The 20,254-nt window shown below is 44.4% G+C and overlaps 1 protein-coding gene across 14 annotated transcripts in view; it reads left to right on the forward strand.

The window, feature by feature from the left end:
* Positions 1–20,254, forward strand: part of Tead1 (TEA domain transcription factor 1) — a 228,578-nt gene that overhangs the window by 195,720 nt on the left and 12,604 nt on the right. For all 14 annotated transcript variants that reach the window (XM_031387919.1, XM_031387922.1, XM_031387909.1 and 11 more), the window contains 2 exons: positions 1,628–1,801; positions 17,629–17,769. In XM_031387919.1, coding sequence (XP_031243779.1) covers positions 1,628–1,801; positions 17,629–17,769 — 315 coding nt within the window. The remainder of the gene's footprint in view (positions 1–1,627; positions 1,802–17,628; positions 17,770–20,254) is intronic.

Consider the following 20,254-nt stretch of genomic DNA (forward strand, 5'->3'; position numbering starts at 1 on the left):
CTTTCTTTCTTTCTTTCTTTCTTTCTTTCTTTCTTTCTTTCTTTCTTTCCTTTCCTTTCCTTTCCTTTCCTTTCCTTTCCTTTCTTTTTAAAGATTTATTTATTATTATAAATAAGTACACTGTAGCTGTCTTCAGACCCACCAGAAGAGGGCGTCAGATCTCATTATGGGTGGTTGTGAGCCATCATGTGGTTGCTGGGATTTGAACTCAGGACCTTCGGAAGAGCAGTCAGTGCTCTTAAATGCTGAGCCATCTCTCCAGCCCCGGAGTGCTTGCTTTTCACTGGCTCTAGGATCTATGGTGTCGTTTCAACCTTCTGACAACTCTGTGAGAGTCACTCCATCATTGCTACCACTCATAGGACACTAAGGAGGCAAGGCCACTGCCACAGATAACATACACTGGGCCTAGGGTTTGTCCTTGAAATGGCTGAATCTGGACTGTGCATTCTTTACCAGTGGGCAGTGATGTAGGAACATTTGCCAAGCATTCAACAATTTGAATATTACAGTCATAGTCTCACTCAGTGTCACAGTTGGTAAACTATTGGCTTTAAACCTTGTTTAGTGGGTGGAGAGGGGCTCTGCTGTGTGAAGAACTAGAGATGTAATATCTCTTGTGAGTCCCAGAGTTCTCCTGGATGGATCCCCTGCTCTCCTGGATGTTCCTGGGCCATGCCACTAGGTGGGAAATGCAGGCCTGAAGTGTATCAAGAGTATATCAAGAGTCTAGACAGGAGCTTCATACTCAGCTAAACATTGACCTGATCAAGGAACTTTTAAAAATGGCCTGTGCCTGGTCTCAGTTCTCAGAGATTCCAGTGTAGTGAGAGTGGGGTCCAGGCACTGGTGAGGTCTAAACAATTGTTGAGGGTCAGGATACATGCCTTTGTAGTTCCTGTACAAGGTCTTAAGCCAGGTGTGGGATAACACAGTTCATTCCAAACAACAAACAAACTTTACAAAACAAATAAGGTTTTAGAGCAAAGGAGGGAAGAAAGCCTGTTCTTTGTGAGTAAATGACTCTCTGTTCCCAGTTGACCTCTGCTTTATTTTTTACTGTTCCTGTTTGGCTTTGGAGATTCTTTATTTTTGGCCCCAACTTTACACTCACTGTAAATCTGAGTTCGAGTTGACCAGCCCATCACACACAAGTTTTACATAGGCTCCTAAGATGGCTGCCAACCCAGAGTCTCTGGGTTCTCATTTTTGCCAGAAATGAGTGCCATCAACCAGATTACTGTGCCTACACTCCTTACTTGGAAAGCTGAGGCTAAAGGTGCATTGTGGGTGATGCTGTTATCATCTGTAGTCATGGATGGTTTATGTTGTGGGTAAAGAGATGTAGAAAGTGAGCCAGATAAAGCTGGATAGTAGGATTGTTTGTTTCTTGGTGCGGTAGTTGACACGCTGAGAGGCCCTCCTTAGGCATTTGGGAGGCTACCATTGTCTGGAGACAATGCTTAGACAACAGTTGTTCTTCTCTACACTCTAGTGACTTTTCCCTATAAGCATCTGTATCTGAAGTTGAAATTTCAAGATTCCCACTCATTCTCCAGTTCACATAGGCAAGTCCCCACTCTATGGGAATGTTTATAATAGGAATGTCTCTGATGGTTTCTTGCAGTACAACAAACACCTCTTCGTGCACATTGGGCATGCCAACCATTCTTACAGTGACCCGTTGCTCGAATCCGTGGACATTCGTCAGATATATGACAAATTTCCTGAAAAGAAAGGTGGCTTGAAGGAGCTGTTTGGAAAGGGCCCTCAAAACGCCTTCTTCCTCGTCAAATTCTGGGTGAGTAGACCATGCTTCCCTGGTTCCTGTGAGGAAGTGCAGTGTAGCCAGCTGTGGCTCTACACTGACTGGGTTGGTGGGTCCCGGACTCGCTCCTGTGGTGGCTCACAGGTGGCTGGAGTCACAATGTGAAGCTTGAGTCATTGTCTGCCCCCTTTCTGCTGTTTTTCATTCCATAAACCAAGTGACCGTGACTCTCACTGGAGCACAGGACCTGGCGTCATGGGAGGATACAGTTGTGTGCCTCAAGATTTTCTAAGTGTCAGAGACTACACGATGACTTTGCCAGTAGCCGCTTCTTTCCTGGGCTGGGAAGGTGGCTCCACAGTACAGTGTTAGCCATGCAGCACAGATCTGAGTATGATCTCCCACACTCATGTCAGATAGACAGGTGTGGAGCATGCGCCTGTCATCCAGTGCTGGGAAGCACAGACAGGAGGGTCTCTGTGCTTCACTGGCCAGCCAGAGTAGCCTGCTTAGTGAGCTCCATATCAGTGAGAGACTTGGTTCCCAAAGAACCAAGGTGCGTGGCTCCCACATCTGCGGATGTCCTCTTGTCTGCATGCACCAAAAGAGAAAGAAAGAAAATTGGTTCCTGCTTGCACAGGACATGGGCCACTTGAGTTGTCCCTAGTGCCTGCGCTGGCTGATATGCTGTCACCTCTGGAAGAAGCTCTATGGCCTTTTGCTCCCAGTGGCCAAGTGTGGGCCAGCACCATTATCTGTACGGGCATAGGTGTGTGTGGATACTGAATGGGGAGCACAGGAGACAAGCCACTAGGATTGAGAGTTGGTGAATCCCCAGTCTACAAGAAGAAACTTCAGGGTTTATGTCCTTCAAGGCTCCTGGTGACAAGCCTCCAAGCTGCTTTCCTCCTGGGTCATGCAGGCCCTCAGACTTCCATTCTGTGTACCTTCGTACTGATCCAGATACCATTTTCTTCTCCTCTGCTGTCACCCAGCCAGCTTCTTCCTGTCTCCGCACTCTCCTTACTGAGGCAGGCCATTGATTTTTCCCCCTTACCCCTGTTCCATTTTGTGGTTAATCAGTTCTCTTGCTGGGTCATAATTATTGGAACATGTGTTCGGCTTCCCTCTGGACTCTGACTGCCCCCAGGGGACCTTATTCACAGAGTGGCTTTCCATTTATTGAATGCCTGCTGTGTGTTAGGAGCAGACTGAGTGCTTTACATAGATTTCATGCTGTAAGTGGAATTTGTCTCATATCCAACTAAAAAGGCAGACCTGGGCAGGACAGTGGACCAACTGCTTGAGGCTTGGGACCTGGCGCTTGATATCAGATCTGTCAACTTCAATACACCTCCCTGTGGGTCACACAGGGTTTGTCACCCTAAGATTCTCCATATCTGTGACACCAAGCATGTGTCCTAGAGGGAAAAAAGCTTAGCCAATATGGAAACAAATGGGTAGATTAAAGGAAAAAAATGTATGTTTTAAATTCCTTTGAGGAATTTGCATATTAAATTTATTCAGTTTTTCCATCCTTCTATGGTGACTAGATTACACTGACTGTGCTGTCAGTATTAAAACTTAGATGGATGTAGTCACATTAACACAGGGCAGCCAGAGAAAGTTGTACCAGCCACTTTTCTAAGCTGATGGCTGTTTGTAAAGATGTGAGTAGTGTTCAGGGATTTGTTATAAGATTAACACCGATTGGTTCCTCAGAATCCTGCTTGCTTGTTTGCATTCATTCAGTAAATTCTCCCTTATTCCAGCCTGATCTGGAAGTTCCTGTGAAGTTAGTCAATGATGACCCTGAACTTTTGATTCTTCTTCTGCCTTTACCTCTGAGTGCTGGAACTATAGGTATGTGCTACCACACCTGCCTATTTGGAGCTGGAGATGCAACCCAGGGTTAAATGTATACTGGACTAAGCATGCATTCTACCAGTCGAGCTCCGCCACCAGCCCTTTCTCAGTAGCCTTTAGTAGACTGATACGATCAAAACTATATACTCATTTGAATACTGAATACTGAGGTGTGCCCTGATCTGTATCCTGCTGATACTCAGGCAGGTGACTAGCAGCAGCAGTGTGAATGGAGTGGTACGGTAGGACCCAAGGCCAAGGCTCTGCTCCCAAAATGCACCCAGCGTTTGGAAAACACAAGTCATTCCACTAGGTCCTGTGTGCATTTGAACACACCTGGGACCTAGAGCACATTTGGAAATGGATACAGTGAGCTGGCTCATCATGACATGGAAAGACACACACATTATCTATTGCAAAAGATAAAATTTAAGTTTGTAAAGGAAAGCTAGAATTTTGGGAAATTTGTCTGAAAACAGGTACCCAATATGTTAAGAATTTTTCTGATGATATTCATAGTAATAGTAAGAACTGTGTTGGGGAGACTAATGGCTTTTAATGTAGTAGAGAAGACTACTGGTTTCGTGTGAGTTTAGACTGCTCACACACTACAGCTAAGCCATGAGAAACTCCAGCCTTAGAGATGGCTCATTGAAGTCCTTGTTGTGCAAGCATGAGGACCCAAGTCTGATGATGCCCAGAGCCACATAAAAAACCATGTGTGGGAACATGCATCTGTAATCCCAGTGTCAGAGAGGCAGATACAGAAGGATTCCTGGGGCAGGCTGGCTAGCCAGTACTTAGGGAGTACTCAAGCAGTGACAAACCTTATCCCCTAAATACAAGACGAAGCCAGCTGGATAGAAACTGCCAAGCTTGATATCCTGAATTCAATTCCTGAGACACACATAGTAGAAAGTAGAAAACCAACTCTTCAAAAATTGTTTTCTGGTCTATACCTCCTGGTGCTGTCCTCACCAAATAAATGAATGAATGAACAAAATGTAATTAAAATAATTAACAAAACTAGGTAGGCTTTGAGGGACTACACCAGAGATTGTTCATTGGTCTCTTGGACACAGTGCACACAGAAGAAAAGTTGATGTAATCATTTGAACAACCTATTACAAATGTAAAATTTTCCCCAACCCTCTTTCTTTTTTGGAGGCAGGTTTACACTTTGTAACACAGGCTGGCCTCAAATTCGCAGAGCTTCTGCCCCAAATGCTGGGGTTAAAGGTCCAGCATCCTGGGTCCCCCTTCTTACTACTTACTATAGGCATGCCTTCTTTTCTCTTCTTTTCTTTTCTTTTCTTTTTTTAAAGACTTATTTATTTTACTTTTATGAATACACTATAGCTGTCTTCAGACAGACCAGAAGAGGGCATCAGATCCCAATACAGATGGTTGTGAGCCACCATGTGGTTGCTGGGAATTGAACTCAGGACCTCTGGAAGAGCAGCCAGTACTCTTAAGCACTAAGCCATCTCTCACACCCATATAGATATGCTTAGTTGGGCCTGGTGGTAAGGCAGAGACAGGCAGATCTCTGAATTCAAGATCAGCCTGATCTACAGCAAGAGTTCCAGGGCAGCCAGGGTTATACAGAAAAAGGAAAAAAACCTGTTTTGAAAAACAAAAATAGTGATATCTCTGTCTGTCTGTCTGTCTGTCTGTCTGTCTGTCTATATATGCAATCATGCTCAAATTTTAAAAAGTGTATATTAGCATATAATTTGGTTTTTGAGGCTACTAGAAGGTAAGGTAAGAACTGTCTATAGTACAGAAAACAGATGTAAACTATGAAAAACAAAAGCTGTGTTTTAAGCCTGAGTGGTCCTTGAATCAAGTTTGACAGTCATTGTTAAAGATATGAATTGGGATTGTTTATCTAAGTTAATAAGAAAGCATAAGATAATTCGAAGAAACCACTTTCACTACTTTTAAATTAAACACCAGTGGGTTTTAATGATGATAAGATTTCATATAATTAACATTTTGTTTGAATGTGAATTGGTGTAGAAGATGCTTGGACAGATATTTTTTGGCTTTGCTTCCAAAATTGCCCCCTTTCCCCAGTGGATAACCTGCTTTCCCCGAGGGGCCCCTTGGGATGACTTGCCTGATAATGTGTCCTAATAAGGAGGCCTAGATTGCAGATGTGTGTCTGTGCTGTGCAAACTTTGAATGTTAGTCCGTGAGCCCAGACACTTATCTGTTCTATTCAGGCTTACCGGATTAAAATTGAGCACTTCCATGAATATGATAGAAAACGTGACTCATTCAGCACCACTGTTAGGAGTCCTTAACCTTTATGAGGGAGGACATTCGCTGGGAACTGTTAGAACAGAGGAGAGAGGGCAGCTTCAATCAGGCTGCAGTTTGGAGTCTCGCTGGCTTCTGTAATGACTTGGTGAGGGTGAGTTGTGCTCTTAGCATCTCCATCCTCCGGTATCAGCAGGTGCGTGCCGTGGACGATGCTTCAGAAGGTTTAATGCTCCCCTTGAAACAGCCTTTATATTAGCAACTCATGCAGCAGATTCTCTTCTTAGTGTGAATTCAGTAAATTACAACAGAGACCCCATGCCCAACTGCTCTCCCTTTTGCCTCTTTCTCAAATCAGGAGGACTCTTAATTTGCTCATTTGATTGCTGTTGAAATTCCATTTTCAGAGCATCTACCCTGGGTTCATTCAGTAAGGCAAGACAACCCTAGGTGTTTCCTATGGAAAAAAAATCTGTGCTGTGATTTCATTGACTCACAAACAAAGCAAATGGCAGAACACAGAACACCAGTGTGGACACCTCAGGCAGTGGAAGCTTTATGCTGGGCTGGGCTGTGCAGAATTATACCAAATGACATTTATAGAGGAAGTGAATTTAAGCATTTAACTCAGTAAAGAATGCAGATGAAGCCAGTGTCTCTGAGAGCATCTCATATTTCTACTTTTAGTCCCAATAAAACTCAAGAGTATCAAGGTTGGAAATACCTGTGTAAAGAAAGCTGTATGTTTTCACCTTACAGCGCAAACTATTCATAATATGGTTCAATGTGATGAAATCTTATTCTTAAATGTAATTGAAGTAATGAGCTGGCGGCTGGAGAGATGGCTCAGCTGCTAAGAGAGTCTGCTGCTCTTACAGAGGACTAGGGTTCATATTTCTGCACCCAAATCAAGTGGCTCACAACCTTCTGTTACTCCAGCTCTAGAGGATCTGACACCCCATTCTGGCATATGACTGTACATGGGCATACACACACACACACATACTAAAAGAAATCTGCATGCATGTGCATAAATATACAAAAAAGTAAAACCATTTTCTTTTTGAGAGGTAGGTGTCACCTGGCTAGCTGGCCTGGAACTTACTATGTAGACCAGGTTGCCCATGAACTCACAGAAAGCCCCCTGAGTCTGCCTCTTAAAGCCTTGGGGTTAAAGGCATGAGCCACCATGCCCTGTACAAAATACAATAAATCTTTGTAAAACTTGTAGATGTAGAACTATGTATCTTCTTGCCAGGCATAAAAATTTCAGTGTCCATTTAATAATTTGTTTTCGTTCCAAATCATTGTAAGTAGTTATATCTTAGGAACTAAGATATATATTACACTGTATTTTTTTTAATGACTCATTTATTTTTATTTTATGTGCATTGGTGTTTTGCCTGCAGGTATGTCTGTGTGGGGGTGCCAGATCCCTGAAACTGGAGTTATAGATAGTGGGTGCTGGAAATTAAAACAAGATCCTCTACTCTCCAGCCCCTTCACTAATTTTTTTTTTCGGGGGGGAGGTGTTCGAGACAGAGTTTTTCTGTATAACCCTGGCTGTCCTGGAACTCACTCTGTAGACCAGGCTGGACTAGAACTCAGAAATCCACCTGCCTCTGCCTTCCAAGTGCTGAGATTAAAGCCATGCGCCACCACTACCTGGCCCCTTTGCTATATTTTATTTTTTTTTGTTTTTTGTTTTTTTTGAGACAGGGTTTCTCTGTGTACCCCTGGCTGTCCTGGAACTCACCATTGCTATATTTTAAATAATGCTTTTTTTACTATATATAACAGTATGTTCATGCTCACTTAATTTTGCGTTATTAACTACTGTGTAATCTTGACTGTCCTAGAACTCACTGTGTAGATCAGGCTGACCTTGAACTCATGAAGATCTGCCGCCTTCTGCCTCCCAAGTGCTGGGATTAAAGCTATAGAACACCTTGCCTGCATAACCACTTTTTAAAGGAATTTAAAAAGTAAGGTTAATTTAGTAACTATACAGATAGAAGCAAATTTTATGAACCTGAGAAGAGGCAAACCAGTTACCTGCCATGGGGGCAGCCTATAGAAGCCACACAGAATCTCTTCCTTTGGGAGTTACCTTGACCACATTGTGAGAATCCCTCTGCCAGCTAGCTGGGTAGTCCTCAACTGCTTCTCTCCTAGGTTATTGGGATTAGTGTTTGCCAGCAAAACTGAGGACAGGGTGTAGCCATTCCTGTGTGTATTTAAACATTATCGATGTCTTAGGAAAGCTGCCAGTGAACAGAGGGACAGACAGAGTGGCAGTGTCCTTCCCTCACTTGTTTTGGTTTTTGTTGTTTGTAGTTCCATTAAAACAGAAGTTTACACCCTTAATCACAAAGGAACTCTCCAATCTGTTAGATGTTGAGTAGAGATCCATTGTCAACACTCTGTCTCACATTTAAAAGTAGGGGGGGCTAGAGAGAAGGCAGCTTGGAGGTTAGCAGCTGAAAGCATATACTGTTTTTACAGAGGACTAGAGTTCAGATTCCAGCCCCCAGTCAGTAGCTCCAGCTCCTGTGTGTCAGGTACCCCTGGCTTCCCTGCACACCTGCACTCATGTACATAGACACACATGCACATAGTCAAGGAAATAATAACAATTAGAATCTTTTGAAAGTAATACAAGTTAGTTACAAGTAGTTCGAGCAGATACAAGAATACAGTTTAAGATGTGAGACAGACTCTTCTTGGCCTAGTTACTTGTCAACCAAGTCTGAGGATTGTACACAGATGGATACAGTGTTTGTCTACAATTGTAACATTTTCTTACAGCAGTCAGTATTTAAAGATATGTTTTAATTTCATTAGCATTAGTAGAATTATTGGAGTAATAACTACCACTGAAGGCTTCCTAGTGCAAAGGGTCTATGAGAGCATTGGAGCATTTGTGTACCAAAGTACTGGTGATGTAAATCTGCCATTCGGATTTCACTGGGTGGCCAGTCACTGTGTGTGATTGGTTGCCTGGTTGTTGTTTATTTAAGAGGGACATTTCATGGATGAAAACTCCAGTCCAGAAAACAGTTCCCTTTCCTGGGAAAGCGGCAGCATTCTTTGTATACCGTTGAACTAGGTAAGGTCAGGCCACCTCCGCTGGGTGCCCAGGACTCATTACCTGACTCAGTTGGAAAGCATTATTCGCCTGTGCAGAGACTTTGTTGGTAGGGCTAAGACTTTGAGTCTGTTACAGCTATCGTCTTAGTCTACAGTGGTCCTTACCTGGAGTTGTGTGGGTAATATTAATTGCATTTTTGTAAATGAATGCTGGTATTGGTGGGAAATTTGCAATGCAAACAGACAGCCTTTTCAGATGAGGCTTATTGTAATTAGAGCAAGCTTTTAAGATTCTTTGAAGTACTAAATGTTTATGAAATTCAAATGGGGGTGTGCAGTCTGCACAATAAAGGATCCCGGTGGTGTTTTTAAAAATCGTCTATTTTGTGGATGTAAATATATGCCATAATTAGTGGGAAGTAAGTTGAAGAGCTGGGCTGGCTGAGTTTATTCCTGTTATTCTTATTTAAAACAGCTGTGGCCATAGAGCTGCCTCTGCTTCAGCGATGTTGTGTCAGGGCACAAAGGCTCTAGTGAATGGCTGCACTCAGGGGCCCACTTCCCTGCAGGCAGCTCCTTCCTTCCCTGTCCCCATAGGCAGGCTGTCTAACTGGAGAGATGTCCAGCACAACGCAGGCCTTCCCTGTCCAGACCCCTGAAGCCTGTGGGGCCCGGAGGGTCTGGACCAAGATACAGATGCATGCAAATGAAGCAGTCTGGGAGGGCTCTGGAGCTGCCAGCTTTCTCCAGACCTACCCCTTCACTCCCCAGATAGGCCCAGTCTCTCAGGGCCCCTTTGCCCTGTGCAGAGCAATTGTCCTTTGGCGCCTGTGGGAGCAGCTGCAAAGCCCGCAAGGCGTGCCCTGCCTGGCCCAGCCTCACCATGTGGCAGGCCTGGACAGCCGCCCACAGCAGGGCCCAGCTCCGCCTGCCAAGCAGCCAGATGCTGCCATTGGGAAAAAATTGCTTCACAATTTGAAATCTTGGTCCTTTGATCATGGCTCAGAGAGGATGCAATGGAGAGATTCAAAGCAGTGGTTTGAAAACGGCCCATCTATCAGTTCCTATTACACTGGCTCTTGTCAAGGACATTCCTGGATGGTTTTCATTTCTGTAACCTCATAACTCCTGCCCAGCCCTCTGCACACTCTAGAATGAAGGGAGATATGTCTGAAGGAAATGTCCACAGTCCGCCCTGCCCATTTATGTCTTTACCTTAGGGGTTCTCTTCTTACTCATGGTCCAGCAAGCTTTGCCTTGTCAACTTGTGACACCAAGTGTCCTTTCTATGTGGGCTGTCAGCTCCCCTGTAGCTGGCTGTCAGCTCCCCTGTAGCTGTCTGGCTCTCCAGAGGCCACAGGTTTTTGCAGGGACAGTTTCTCTGTTCTTGGCCTAGCTCTTGGCCCTGTCCCCAATTCAGGGTCTGGATCCCAAACACCTAGACCAGGCTTCATTTTTAAAAAAAATTTTCCCCCTACCCTAGACAGGGTTTCTCTGTGTAACAGCCTGACTGTTCTGGAACTCTCTTTGTAAACCAGGCTGGCCTTGAACTCACAGAGATCCACTTGCCTCTGCCTCCCAAGTGCTGGGATTAAAGGTGTGGACTACCATGCTGGACTGATAATTGCATTTTTAATGCTTCCCCCCAAGTCACGTACCCTCCTGCCCCCGCCCAAGCCTTGAAATTGAACAGTGAACCACAGCTTTGAATAAATAGGTCTATTGAATAAGAGAACAATGAGGAGAAGCCATGCCTTAAAGAGTCGCATGTAGCAAAGGCTGGCCTTGAACTCCTGATCCTTCTGCTTCTACATCCCATGTGTAGATTACAGGCATGTGCCAGCATTCCTGGTTTATGAAAACTGAAGACTTAAACCCAAATCCTCATGCATAGTAGTCAAGTGCTCTCCCAACTGGGTTGCATCTCCAGCCCCAGGGCTACTTTTTGTTGGTGTATTTTTTGTTTGTTTGACCACCTTTGACACCTGCCTCTGCCCCCACACTGCTTTCCATAACTTGCCTAACAAATAGATCTTGGAGCCTTGGTTTCTAGTGAAAATTCCATAATGTGCCTCTATACGTGCCTTTGTGGAGAGTAGTGAGTTTGTACCAGTCTGAGTAGTTACACCAATGTCATGAAACTCACAAGTCAGGGAAGTATCCTGCGTTGTTTATCTGGGGAAAATCCAGCCTGCTATCTGCACCCATGTGGACTGAAGCTAAGCTTGTTGTCTTGGTGGCTATCATTATGTTTATTGATTGTTCTTGGGAAGGGGTCTATAGATAGGACATGAGGTTCTGTCCTGGTCAGTGTTTTAGTTGTGGAGTTAGAAGAAGTAGTAGGTGGCACTTCTTACCGTTATCAGTACTGCAGCTAGCAGCTTGCAGGTGCACTGCTGTGCTCCCACTGCTGTGCTCCCACTGCTGTGCTCCCACTGGACAGCTGCTCATGTCATCTTCTCTGGTCCAGATGAGGAACTCAAGGACCCGCTGCCCATGCTGTTGTCCCGATGATGGAGACAAGGCAGTGACAGGTGAAGTGGCACCCAGAATATCTGGACTAAATAGAAGAGAATCTAACATGGAGAGAGGCTTAATGAAAATAGATTTGTAATTGGAGCCTAGGATAGAGCCAGCTGGAGAGACTGGGAGAGAATAGGAGAGCTCAGCAAAACTGAAGAGAGTGTCAGAATTGTCTTCCAGCGTCTGGAGATCTGATAGAAGCTACCGGAAGCAGTGATACAGGGAAACAGAGGTCCCCTCTTGGAGGTCTTAATCTTGTTAATAAAAGAATTTAAGGACGGACCCAAAAGGGAGTGAGAAGACAGTTGCTTTAGAGTTTAAAAAGAAGTCCACTGGGCAGACAGACTGCAAATGCCAGCACTGCTTGCAGAAGGGGATAGGACCATGCCACTTTAAACTGCTATGAAAGTCAGCCAGAGGGGCTTCCAAAGAAGCATATGGAAGCCCAAGGTACACTAGGAAGCATGCTTCGAATGGAAGAAGGGAAGGAAAGAATAGGCTTTTCTAGTAATTCAGGAAAGTGGGCTGGGTCCTGGAGCCCTATAGTTGTGGTGCCAGTCCACGGCTGCCTTACGGGCAGGAATTCTGGGAGAAAAGTATAGTGTCTTATTAAAGCACTAATTATTATTCCTCTCTCTCTCTCTCTCTCTCTCCTCTCTCCTCTCTCTCTCTCTTTTCGGTTTTTTGAGACAGGGTTTCTCTGTGTAGCCCTGGATGTCCTGGAACTCACTCTGTAGACCAGGCTGGCCTTGAACTCAGAAATCCACCTGCCTCTGCCTCCCAAGTGCTGGGATTAAAGGCGTGTGCCACAGTGTGCCACTGTCTGGCTACTCCTTTCTCTTTAGCATGGCTTTAGGTGAAGTCTTTTGTAGGAGTGGTACCATCTTCCTGAAGAACAGCTCCTTAGTGAGTTCCTTGGCCCCACCCAGCAAGAGTGTTAGCTAGATCACCAGCCAGGCCAGACATTCCATCTGAAAGAGATGCCTTGTTCTTAACAAACCTTTATGTCTGCTTTGTCAGCAACTGTGCTAGGCAGAGTCGTGATGTCCCAGGGAGTTCCATGCCTGTATCTAAGGGGTCTGTGACTATGTCACACTACCCACAAGGCATAGGAAGGGGCTAAGGTTCAGATGGGAGGATAGCTTATATTTTCCACCTGAGTCCAGTATAATCCTGGGGGAAGAGTGATGTAGAAGGAACAGAAGGACTGGAACCAAGAGCTACAGAGGAGGGATTTGAGTGACCCTGGACACTAGAAGAGACTAAGAATCAGATTTCCCTCAAAGTCTCCATCAAGAGACAGCCTGGCTAATCCATACCTTGGTTTTTGCCTGGTGAGACCCAGTAGGATTTCTGACTGCCTGGAGTGCAAGATCAATCAGTGTTGTTTTAAGCCCCTAAATCTGTGGCAGTTTGTACTGGCTGGTTTTGTGTCAACTTGACACAAGATAGAGTCATCAGAGATGAAGGAGCCTCAGTTGAAGAAAAGCTTCCATGAGATCTCGCTGCAAGGCATTTTCTCAATTAGTGATCAATGGGAAAGGGCCCATTGTGGATGGTGATATTCCTGGACTAGTGGTCCTGGGTTCTAGAAGAAAACAGCCTGAACAAGCCAGGGAAGCCAGTAAGCAGCAGCAGTCCGTAGCATCTGTATGAGCTCCTGACTCTAGGTTCCTGCCATTAAGTTCCTGTCTTGGCTTCCTTTGGTGATGAACAGCAATGTCAAAGTACAAGATGAATAAACCCTTTTCTCCCCAACTTGCTTGTTGGTCATGGTGTTTTGTTGCAGCAATAGAAACCCTAACTACAGCAACAGTTTGTTGCAGCATCAGGAAGAAGGGCATTGGGCAGAAAAGGAGCTAATGAGACCATTGACTGCATCCAGCCGTGGCACTGAAGAAATGTGTATAAACACTTAAACATTATGTATCTTGGGCCAGGGGTCTGGGAAAGGAATATCTTCATGGAGAAGAAAGAGTTGAACTGTGAAATCCATACATCCTTAGGGCAACTGAGAGGGTCTCTCAGAAGGGCTTTCTCCTTGGGCTGCTTACCCCTCCCCTTTCAGAGCCTACTCCACAGTAAACCTGTTCAGCAAACTAGGGAATGGGATGCATTTTAAGTCTGGTATGCAGCAAGAAGAGTGGATTTTCCTTTGCTGTTTCTTGTGTTTTTGTGTTTATCTGCTTTTAGAAAATACTCTGTGATTAGGTAAAAAACTGGCAGCATACTTTTTCTCCCTTATTTTCTTGCCTTTAGAATTCCATGAGTTGGGTGTTTTTAGTCTTTGGTTGTGAGGAAGTCAACCAAGAGTCAGAAGTTCAAGGTCATCCTTGAACTTCTTGGGGTAAGTAGTTTCTGTGAGCCTCAGACTCATTGCAGCTGTCTCTCTTGTTGCTTCCGTTCTTTCTTATGTTGCCTTGCTCCGTAGAGAGTTAGCTGACTTATGTTTCTTTCTAGAATGGTTCTAATGCTATCAGAACCTCCTAGAACATTCTAAAGAGCATCTGTGTATAGTTGGTGATTGCAGAATTACTTTTCACGTGCAAAGATAGTTTTGTAAAACAATTCTGATGTTGCCTGCAAATAGCTGATTTGTCACTTACTGGACAAACCTTTTAAGATCTAAACTCTGAAATTACAAATCCAATTTGAGGTTCTCTCGGTATGTTGCTGAAGTAATGGGTGAATGAACCATGCAGAATCCCATGGCTGAACGTCACAAATGAAACGCCAGAACAGAGCACCAGGGTGAAAATTGTGTGAGCCACTTCTTGAAGTTTGGTTTTGTTTGAGACGGCATCACATACATTTCAGACTGGCCTCAAACGCACCATGTAACAGAGAATAACCTTGAACTTTGATTCTTCTGTCTCCACCTCATGAGTGTTCAGTTTCTGAAGTGCTGGGGATTGAACTAGCATCCTGTCCTGTGCATGTTAGGTGAGCGCTCTACCAACTGACCTTAAGTCCCAACACCTTCAGGTTTTCTTTCCTTCTTTTTCAAATTTGGTTGATTGGTTGGTTGGTTGATTGTATCTGGTGGTTTTCTCTGTTTCCACTCTTTGTGGAATTTATCTATATATCACATGAGTACCTGGTACTCAGGGAGACAAGAATAGGGCATCAGATCCTTTGGAACTGGAACTGCACACAGTTCAGTTGTAAGCCACCATGTGAGTGCTGAGAAGCAAGCCCAGGACTTCTGGAAACACAGCTGTGGTGCTTTTAGCCTTTAACTGCTGAGCCATCTCTCCAGACTCTTTTTGGTTTTTCCAGACAGGGTTCCTCTGTGTAGCCCTAGCTGTCCTGGAATTCTTTCTATAGACCACATTGGCCTCAAATACCCAGAGATCCACCTGCCTCTGCCTCCCAGAGTGCTGGGATTAAAGGAGTATACTACCACCACCCTCCTCCAGACCTTTAGTAACTTCTTTCCCATGTGGGGGGTGGGGACTAGATCTCATTATGAATCTCTGGCTGGCCTTGAATTGACTGTAGACCAAGCTGGTCTCAGACTTGCTTCAGTCTTCCTCTGTGATGCTGGGATTGCATGGCTGTGCCACCACACCTGACCAATAACTTCATTTTTGAGGATCAGTATATGGTAGATAAAAGCTCATCAGCATTATCTGCATAGTCCTGTACAGTGTGATGCAGGGCAATGTACAAATGAGCATGATCTGGTGCAGGCTTAAGCTAAGAGGGTTGTTTGTCTGTGGGGAATTGACAATGGCAGAAAACATTTGTCTGTTTGTTTGTTTGTTTTAAAAAAGGAGTCTTTATTTTCATATGCACACCGTTCTAAGAAATCCTACAATCCCTCCAGATTGTTTGCCTAATTCCTAGTAAAGGAAATGATAAATTGGAGGCTTATTTTATATACACAGCACTTACATGCTTTAAATTACCATGCATAATATTAGCTTATAGCAAAACGCACAAATGCATTGCAGGTTCTTTCCCTCATCCATTGGTCTCCTTCTACAGACCTGTAAATGAATGGCAGCTGTTTAGTGATAGTGAGGATGAAGGGGCAGGCTCAGCCACTTCTGTCCTCTGGCTCTCTCTTTAGAGTTTGACTGAAATAGAGTACCAGTTAACACTGGGAGTAAAGAAATAGAACACCCAACTCACTCTTGTTATGGGATCTAGATATGCGGCCACCGGGGGCAGCAACTTTCCCTTCAGCTCACAGGGATGGAAGTGTGAACACTGAACACTGTCATCAATTTGCTGGTGTCAAACCATTACTGCTGATATTTTCAGAATGTGATGTACACTGACAAGTTATCATAGGTATTTTAAGTAGTTACTGTCCCATCAACCTTCCATCCTCCCGGCCAGTCTTCATCTCCCGAGTTTCCTCCACTCTTTATTCCAAAACACCTGCTCGTTTCTGTCACTGTGTCTTTCAGAATAACACAAACGTACTAGGTTGTTCAATTTAGAATAGTAAGTCACATCATTATTTTATAGTCCCTTTGAGCATATACCCCCTTAGTTGTTGCTATCTTTTCTTCTGCACCCCCTGACTTGATCTTACTCTATAGCTTTGGTTAGCTTACAACTTACTATGTGGTGCAGATTGGCCTTGAACTTATGGTGATTCTCCTGCTCTGTCTCCTCAGTATGGGATTATAGGCATGTTCTACTTAGTTATTCTTCTTTAAAGGTAGGACTTTCTGAAGCTGAAACTAAAGAAAAATAATTTGAAAACCTCCTTTCCAGCCCAAGCATGTATGTATCATTGAGTTGTTACAGAGCAACAATTGGTTGCAACCTGTTTTCTGATGCTGTTCTTATACAGTGTGCTGGGAACTCTGGATAGACAGGACCAGATTTATCGCTTGAATTTCTGGAGACTGGAAGGCCCAGAGTCCAGATACCAGTGTCTGGGGAGGCCTCTTGTGTGGAGGGCGTGGTCCTTTTCTGTGATTGTCCATTCATTTACAAGGACAGACTCCTAATCACATCCCCAAAGCTTCCCATTCTAACACTGCTGTGGGAACTGTACATCCACCACAGTCTGACTGCAGCAATAGCATCCACCCATGGCCATGGCCTTCCGCAGTGGCACCATGCCCTGCAGACATTGCGCTCTGAAGCCCTGCTTTAATCTTGATTCCTGGCACCAGAATTTTCTAGGGCTTCCCATTTGCTCCAAGATGCAACCTTCCCTTTTTATTTAGTGCTCCACAGCCTGAGCCACGTCTGTGTACCTCCTCGTCTCCTGTTCATGCATGATCACATGAGTTGGGAAGGTCTCCTTTCACTGTGCATCTAAGGCCTCCCATCATCCCTTGGTGTGACACTTACTCTCTGACTGGATAGCCTTTCCGTTGTGCTTGTCTCTCTCATTAGCTTGTAGCCAGGTGCATCTTGTCCAGCATAAGCCTTACATCGTAGGCCATTCATAAGAATGAATACAGTTACCTGTATTATATGCATAGATGTGCTTTAGTATTTTTGTAGGGTGGTCATTAGTAGAAAGCCTTTCTGCTCTGGGTGTGGTAATCATTTTTAAAACAGTGATGAGTCAGCCGCCGCAGGAACCTGTATTTTGGTTTGTTTGTTTGCTTGCTTGGTTGGTTGGTTGGTTTTGGTTTTGTTTTTTAAGTCTCTCACAAGATTGGCAAAGGACACAATCATTTCATGCCCCACTTTCCATACATTTTAGAAACTTGAGAATTTTCATTACAAGTCCTGTTCTCAATACTGAATGCAAGGAAGTTGGGCTGAATGCATCCTGGTAGCGTGTCCTCTCAAAGCGAGACTTCCCAGATGTGTACCAACCACTGCAGGGCTCAGTTGGTAGGGTGCTTGTCTAGCACGCATGAGGCCCGCCTGGGTTCAACCCCGGCATCTGTAAACTGGATGTGGTAGGTAGTACATTCCTGTAAGAACTTAAAAGGTGGAGACTGGACATAAAGGCCATCCTTGGCTACAGCAACTTCAGCCCCGCCTGGGAAGGAAGTGACTTCCCATCAAGCTGGTATTTGTAGAGGCAACTGTATCTTCCCCACTGCTTACCTGCTCAAAGGCTTACCAGAGAGATTCTTTGCCACTGTGACCCTAAGATGAGAGAATAACCTGCCCCTGCTTCCTTCCAACAGGCGGACTTAAACTGCAATATCCAAGACGATGCCGGGGCCTTTTATGGTGTGAGCAGTCAGTATGAGAGCTCTGAAAACATGACAGTTACCTGTTCCACCAAAGTGTGCTCCTTTGGGAAACAAGTAGTAGAAAAAGTAGAGGTAAGTTGGCCTAGAGGAGAAAGTCCTCTGGGTAGCCTGCTGCCTTCCAGTCGGCAAGGACCTTTTCGGGTCTCCTTTCTCTTCCATTTGTATCTTTACCATCATAAAGGTAAAGGTAAAAATGCCTGGGCAGCATCTGAGATCATCCGGGATGCTCTGTGCTAGCCCTCTCTGAGGGAAGTCCTGCCCAGCTGCCCAGCTGGTCTCTTTGGTGAGATGTCCCCTAGGGGTTCTGGCTGGGCTTCTGGATCAGGATGCTTCTCCACTTCCTAGCTGCAGGCATTGTGGCTAATGATCAAGGTGGCTGCAGCTGATCTGAAACCCTCCCCCGCTTCTGACACCTTGTTTTTGATACTCTTGCCTTTGCAGGGGGGTGAAGTGGGGCCGGTAGGGTTTTGTTTTGTTTTGTTTTCACTGTTTTCATTTTAATTGTTTTTATTTTAAATTTCAGTAAGGAGTGTTTGTTTGTGCCTGTAATCCCAGCACTTGGGAGGGTGAGGCATGAGACTTGAGTTCTAGGCCAGCCTGGGCTACTTACCAGAGTCCTATCTCAAAACAAATACAGAAAAGCAAGGCATTCCATCCTGTGTTCAGCTTGCAAGCTTTCACAGACCTGTTTGTCTCGTCAGGTTTAGTTGCTTTTGTGAATAACGTTTGTAAGGTGGCAGTCTGGTCACCTACCTGATTTTCCAGTGTCTTCTGCCTAACTGCCACCACCTGAAGATTGAGGTTTTATTTGCTGCAGTTCTCTCTCCTTCCAGGAGCCTAACTTGCCTGTGGCAAGACTCTGCCTTCCTAGCCAGGGCTAGAGGGTGCCTGTCAGGAGAGGAAGGGTCTAAGAGCTTAGGCAGAGCTCTGGGGGTGTGGGCTGCTTTGGTGCCTCTTGAGCGAAGCCATGCAAGACTGATGTTAAAATGGCAGGAAAGGATACCGGTGGGTTGAGTTGATGGTGAATTTAACAGGGGTCTTGAGCTTTCCTGAAATGGCTTCCTCGGGACTCCAGTAGGAGTTTTTAAATGGAATTTAGTAACTGCATATTAAAGCTTAGAGAGGAGGGAGAGCCAGAGGTCACACTCTTTATGCTTGCCAGCAGCAATGACCAGACAGTACCTTTTCAAGGGACAAATAGGAGATAATTAGAGATATAAGAGTAGACTTGAGAGACAGGAAATATCAGTTGGGAATCTTGAGCATTAAGGATAATTAGAATTGTAGTGTGGGGTGTGGCTGTCCTGACAAACTAGCTGGAGCACAAAATTAGAATTAAAAGGAGGGGACTAATGATCAGTTAGCAGGATGGCTCAGTGGGTAAGGTGCTTGCTGCTAAGCCTAAGATTCTGAGTTCAATTCCTGGCACCCACATGGTGTGAAGGAGAGAAAGAAGCAACTCCTGTAGGTTTTCCTTTGACCCCCCTACCACGTGCATACGGGGACACACATACACTGTCTGTACAAAATACAACTGCAAGTGGATATATTTGTTAAGTATTAATCTTTTTTCCAGCTGAATCTTTCTCTGTAACATTCTCATCCTAGGAGCTTTTGGGCCCTGATTTTATAATTAGGTTCTGGGGTCAGATGCAACAGGTTGTTCTTACTATTCTTTTTCTGTCTTTGCTAAGCTAGGAGCCAGCTTTCCTATTTCCAAACGATATGCACTTTATTTAATGTAAAGAAATGTAAATGGTTTGAACACTATAACTATATTTAAAATGATATATTATTAATATAAATTTATTTGCATTTCTGTCTCATGTTTTGATAGGATTTTGTGGTTTTTATCATGTTTGTTCTTTTTTTAAATTCTGAATGTTTTATGATTTGTGTTGGATTCATATTTCTAGATTCCGATTTCTAAGATAGGCTTTGGGTTTGGGAGCCTGATTTAAAAGATATATATCAAAGGCTTTTCTACAGAGCTGTGCATGGTGATGCATGCCTTTAATTCTAGTAAGTGAAGGCCAGCCTAGTCGGCATAGCCAGTTCTAGGCCAGCAAGGACTACATAGAGAGATCTGTCTCGAAAGATCTGCCTTCAGAGTATCCAACACAGCAGATTCTCCAGTTTAACTGCGGTGGTTCCTCCCTTAAAGGTTTTGAGTTCTCTGTGTATTCAGGCCTAGTGGTCACTCTGTGGCCTCCACTCACCATGTTTAGCACCTCTTTCTGGTTCATTACTAGCAATTTCTATTTTTCTGGACCGAAGTCAGTGTGTGTGTGTGTGTGTGTGTGTGTGTGTGTGTGTGTGTGTGTGTCTTTCTGTCTGTCTGTCTGTCTGTCTCTCTTACACACACATATGCACACACACACACACTTTTACTGGAAGGATTTATCAAATATTTTAAAGATCACCCTTTACAACATTTTTTTAACTTGCAGAAAAGTAATAGTTTCTGTGCCTGGCTGTAAATTTAGAGGTAGGGTTTGTTTGTGATTAGGTAATCGTCAGAAATGACAGAGCTTATCAATAGATGATTCATGTTGAA

Source organism: Mastomys coucha, unplaced genomic scaffold (genome assembly GCF_008632895.1).
Source record: "Mastomys coucha isolate ucsf_1 unplaced genomic scaffold, UCSF_Mcou_1 pScaffold21, whole genome shotgun sequence".
In the NCBI taxonomy this organism is placed as follows: Eukaryota; Metazoa; Chordata; class Mammalia; order Rodentia; family Muridae; genus Mastomys; species Mastomys coucha.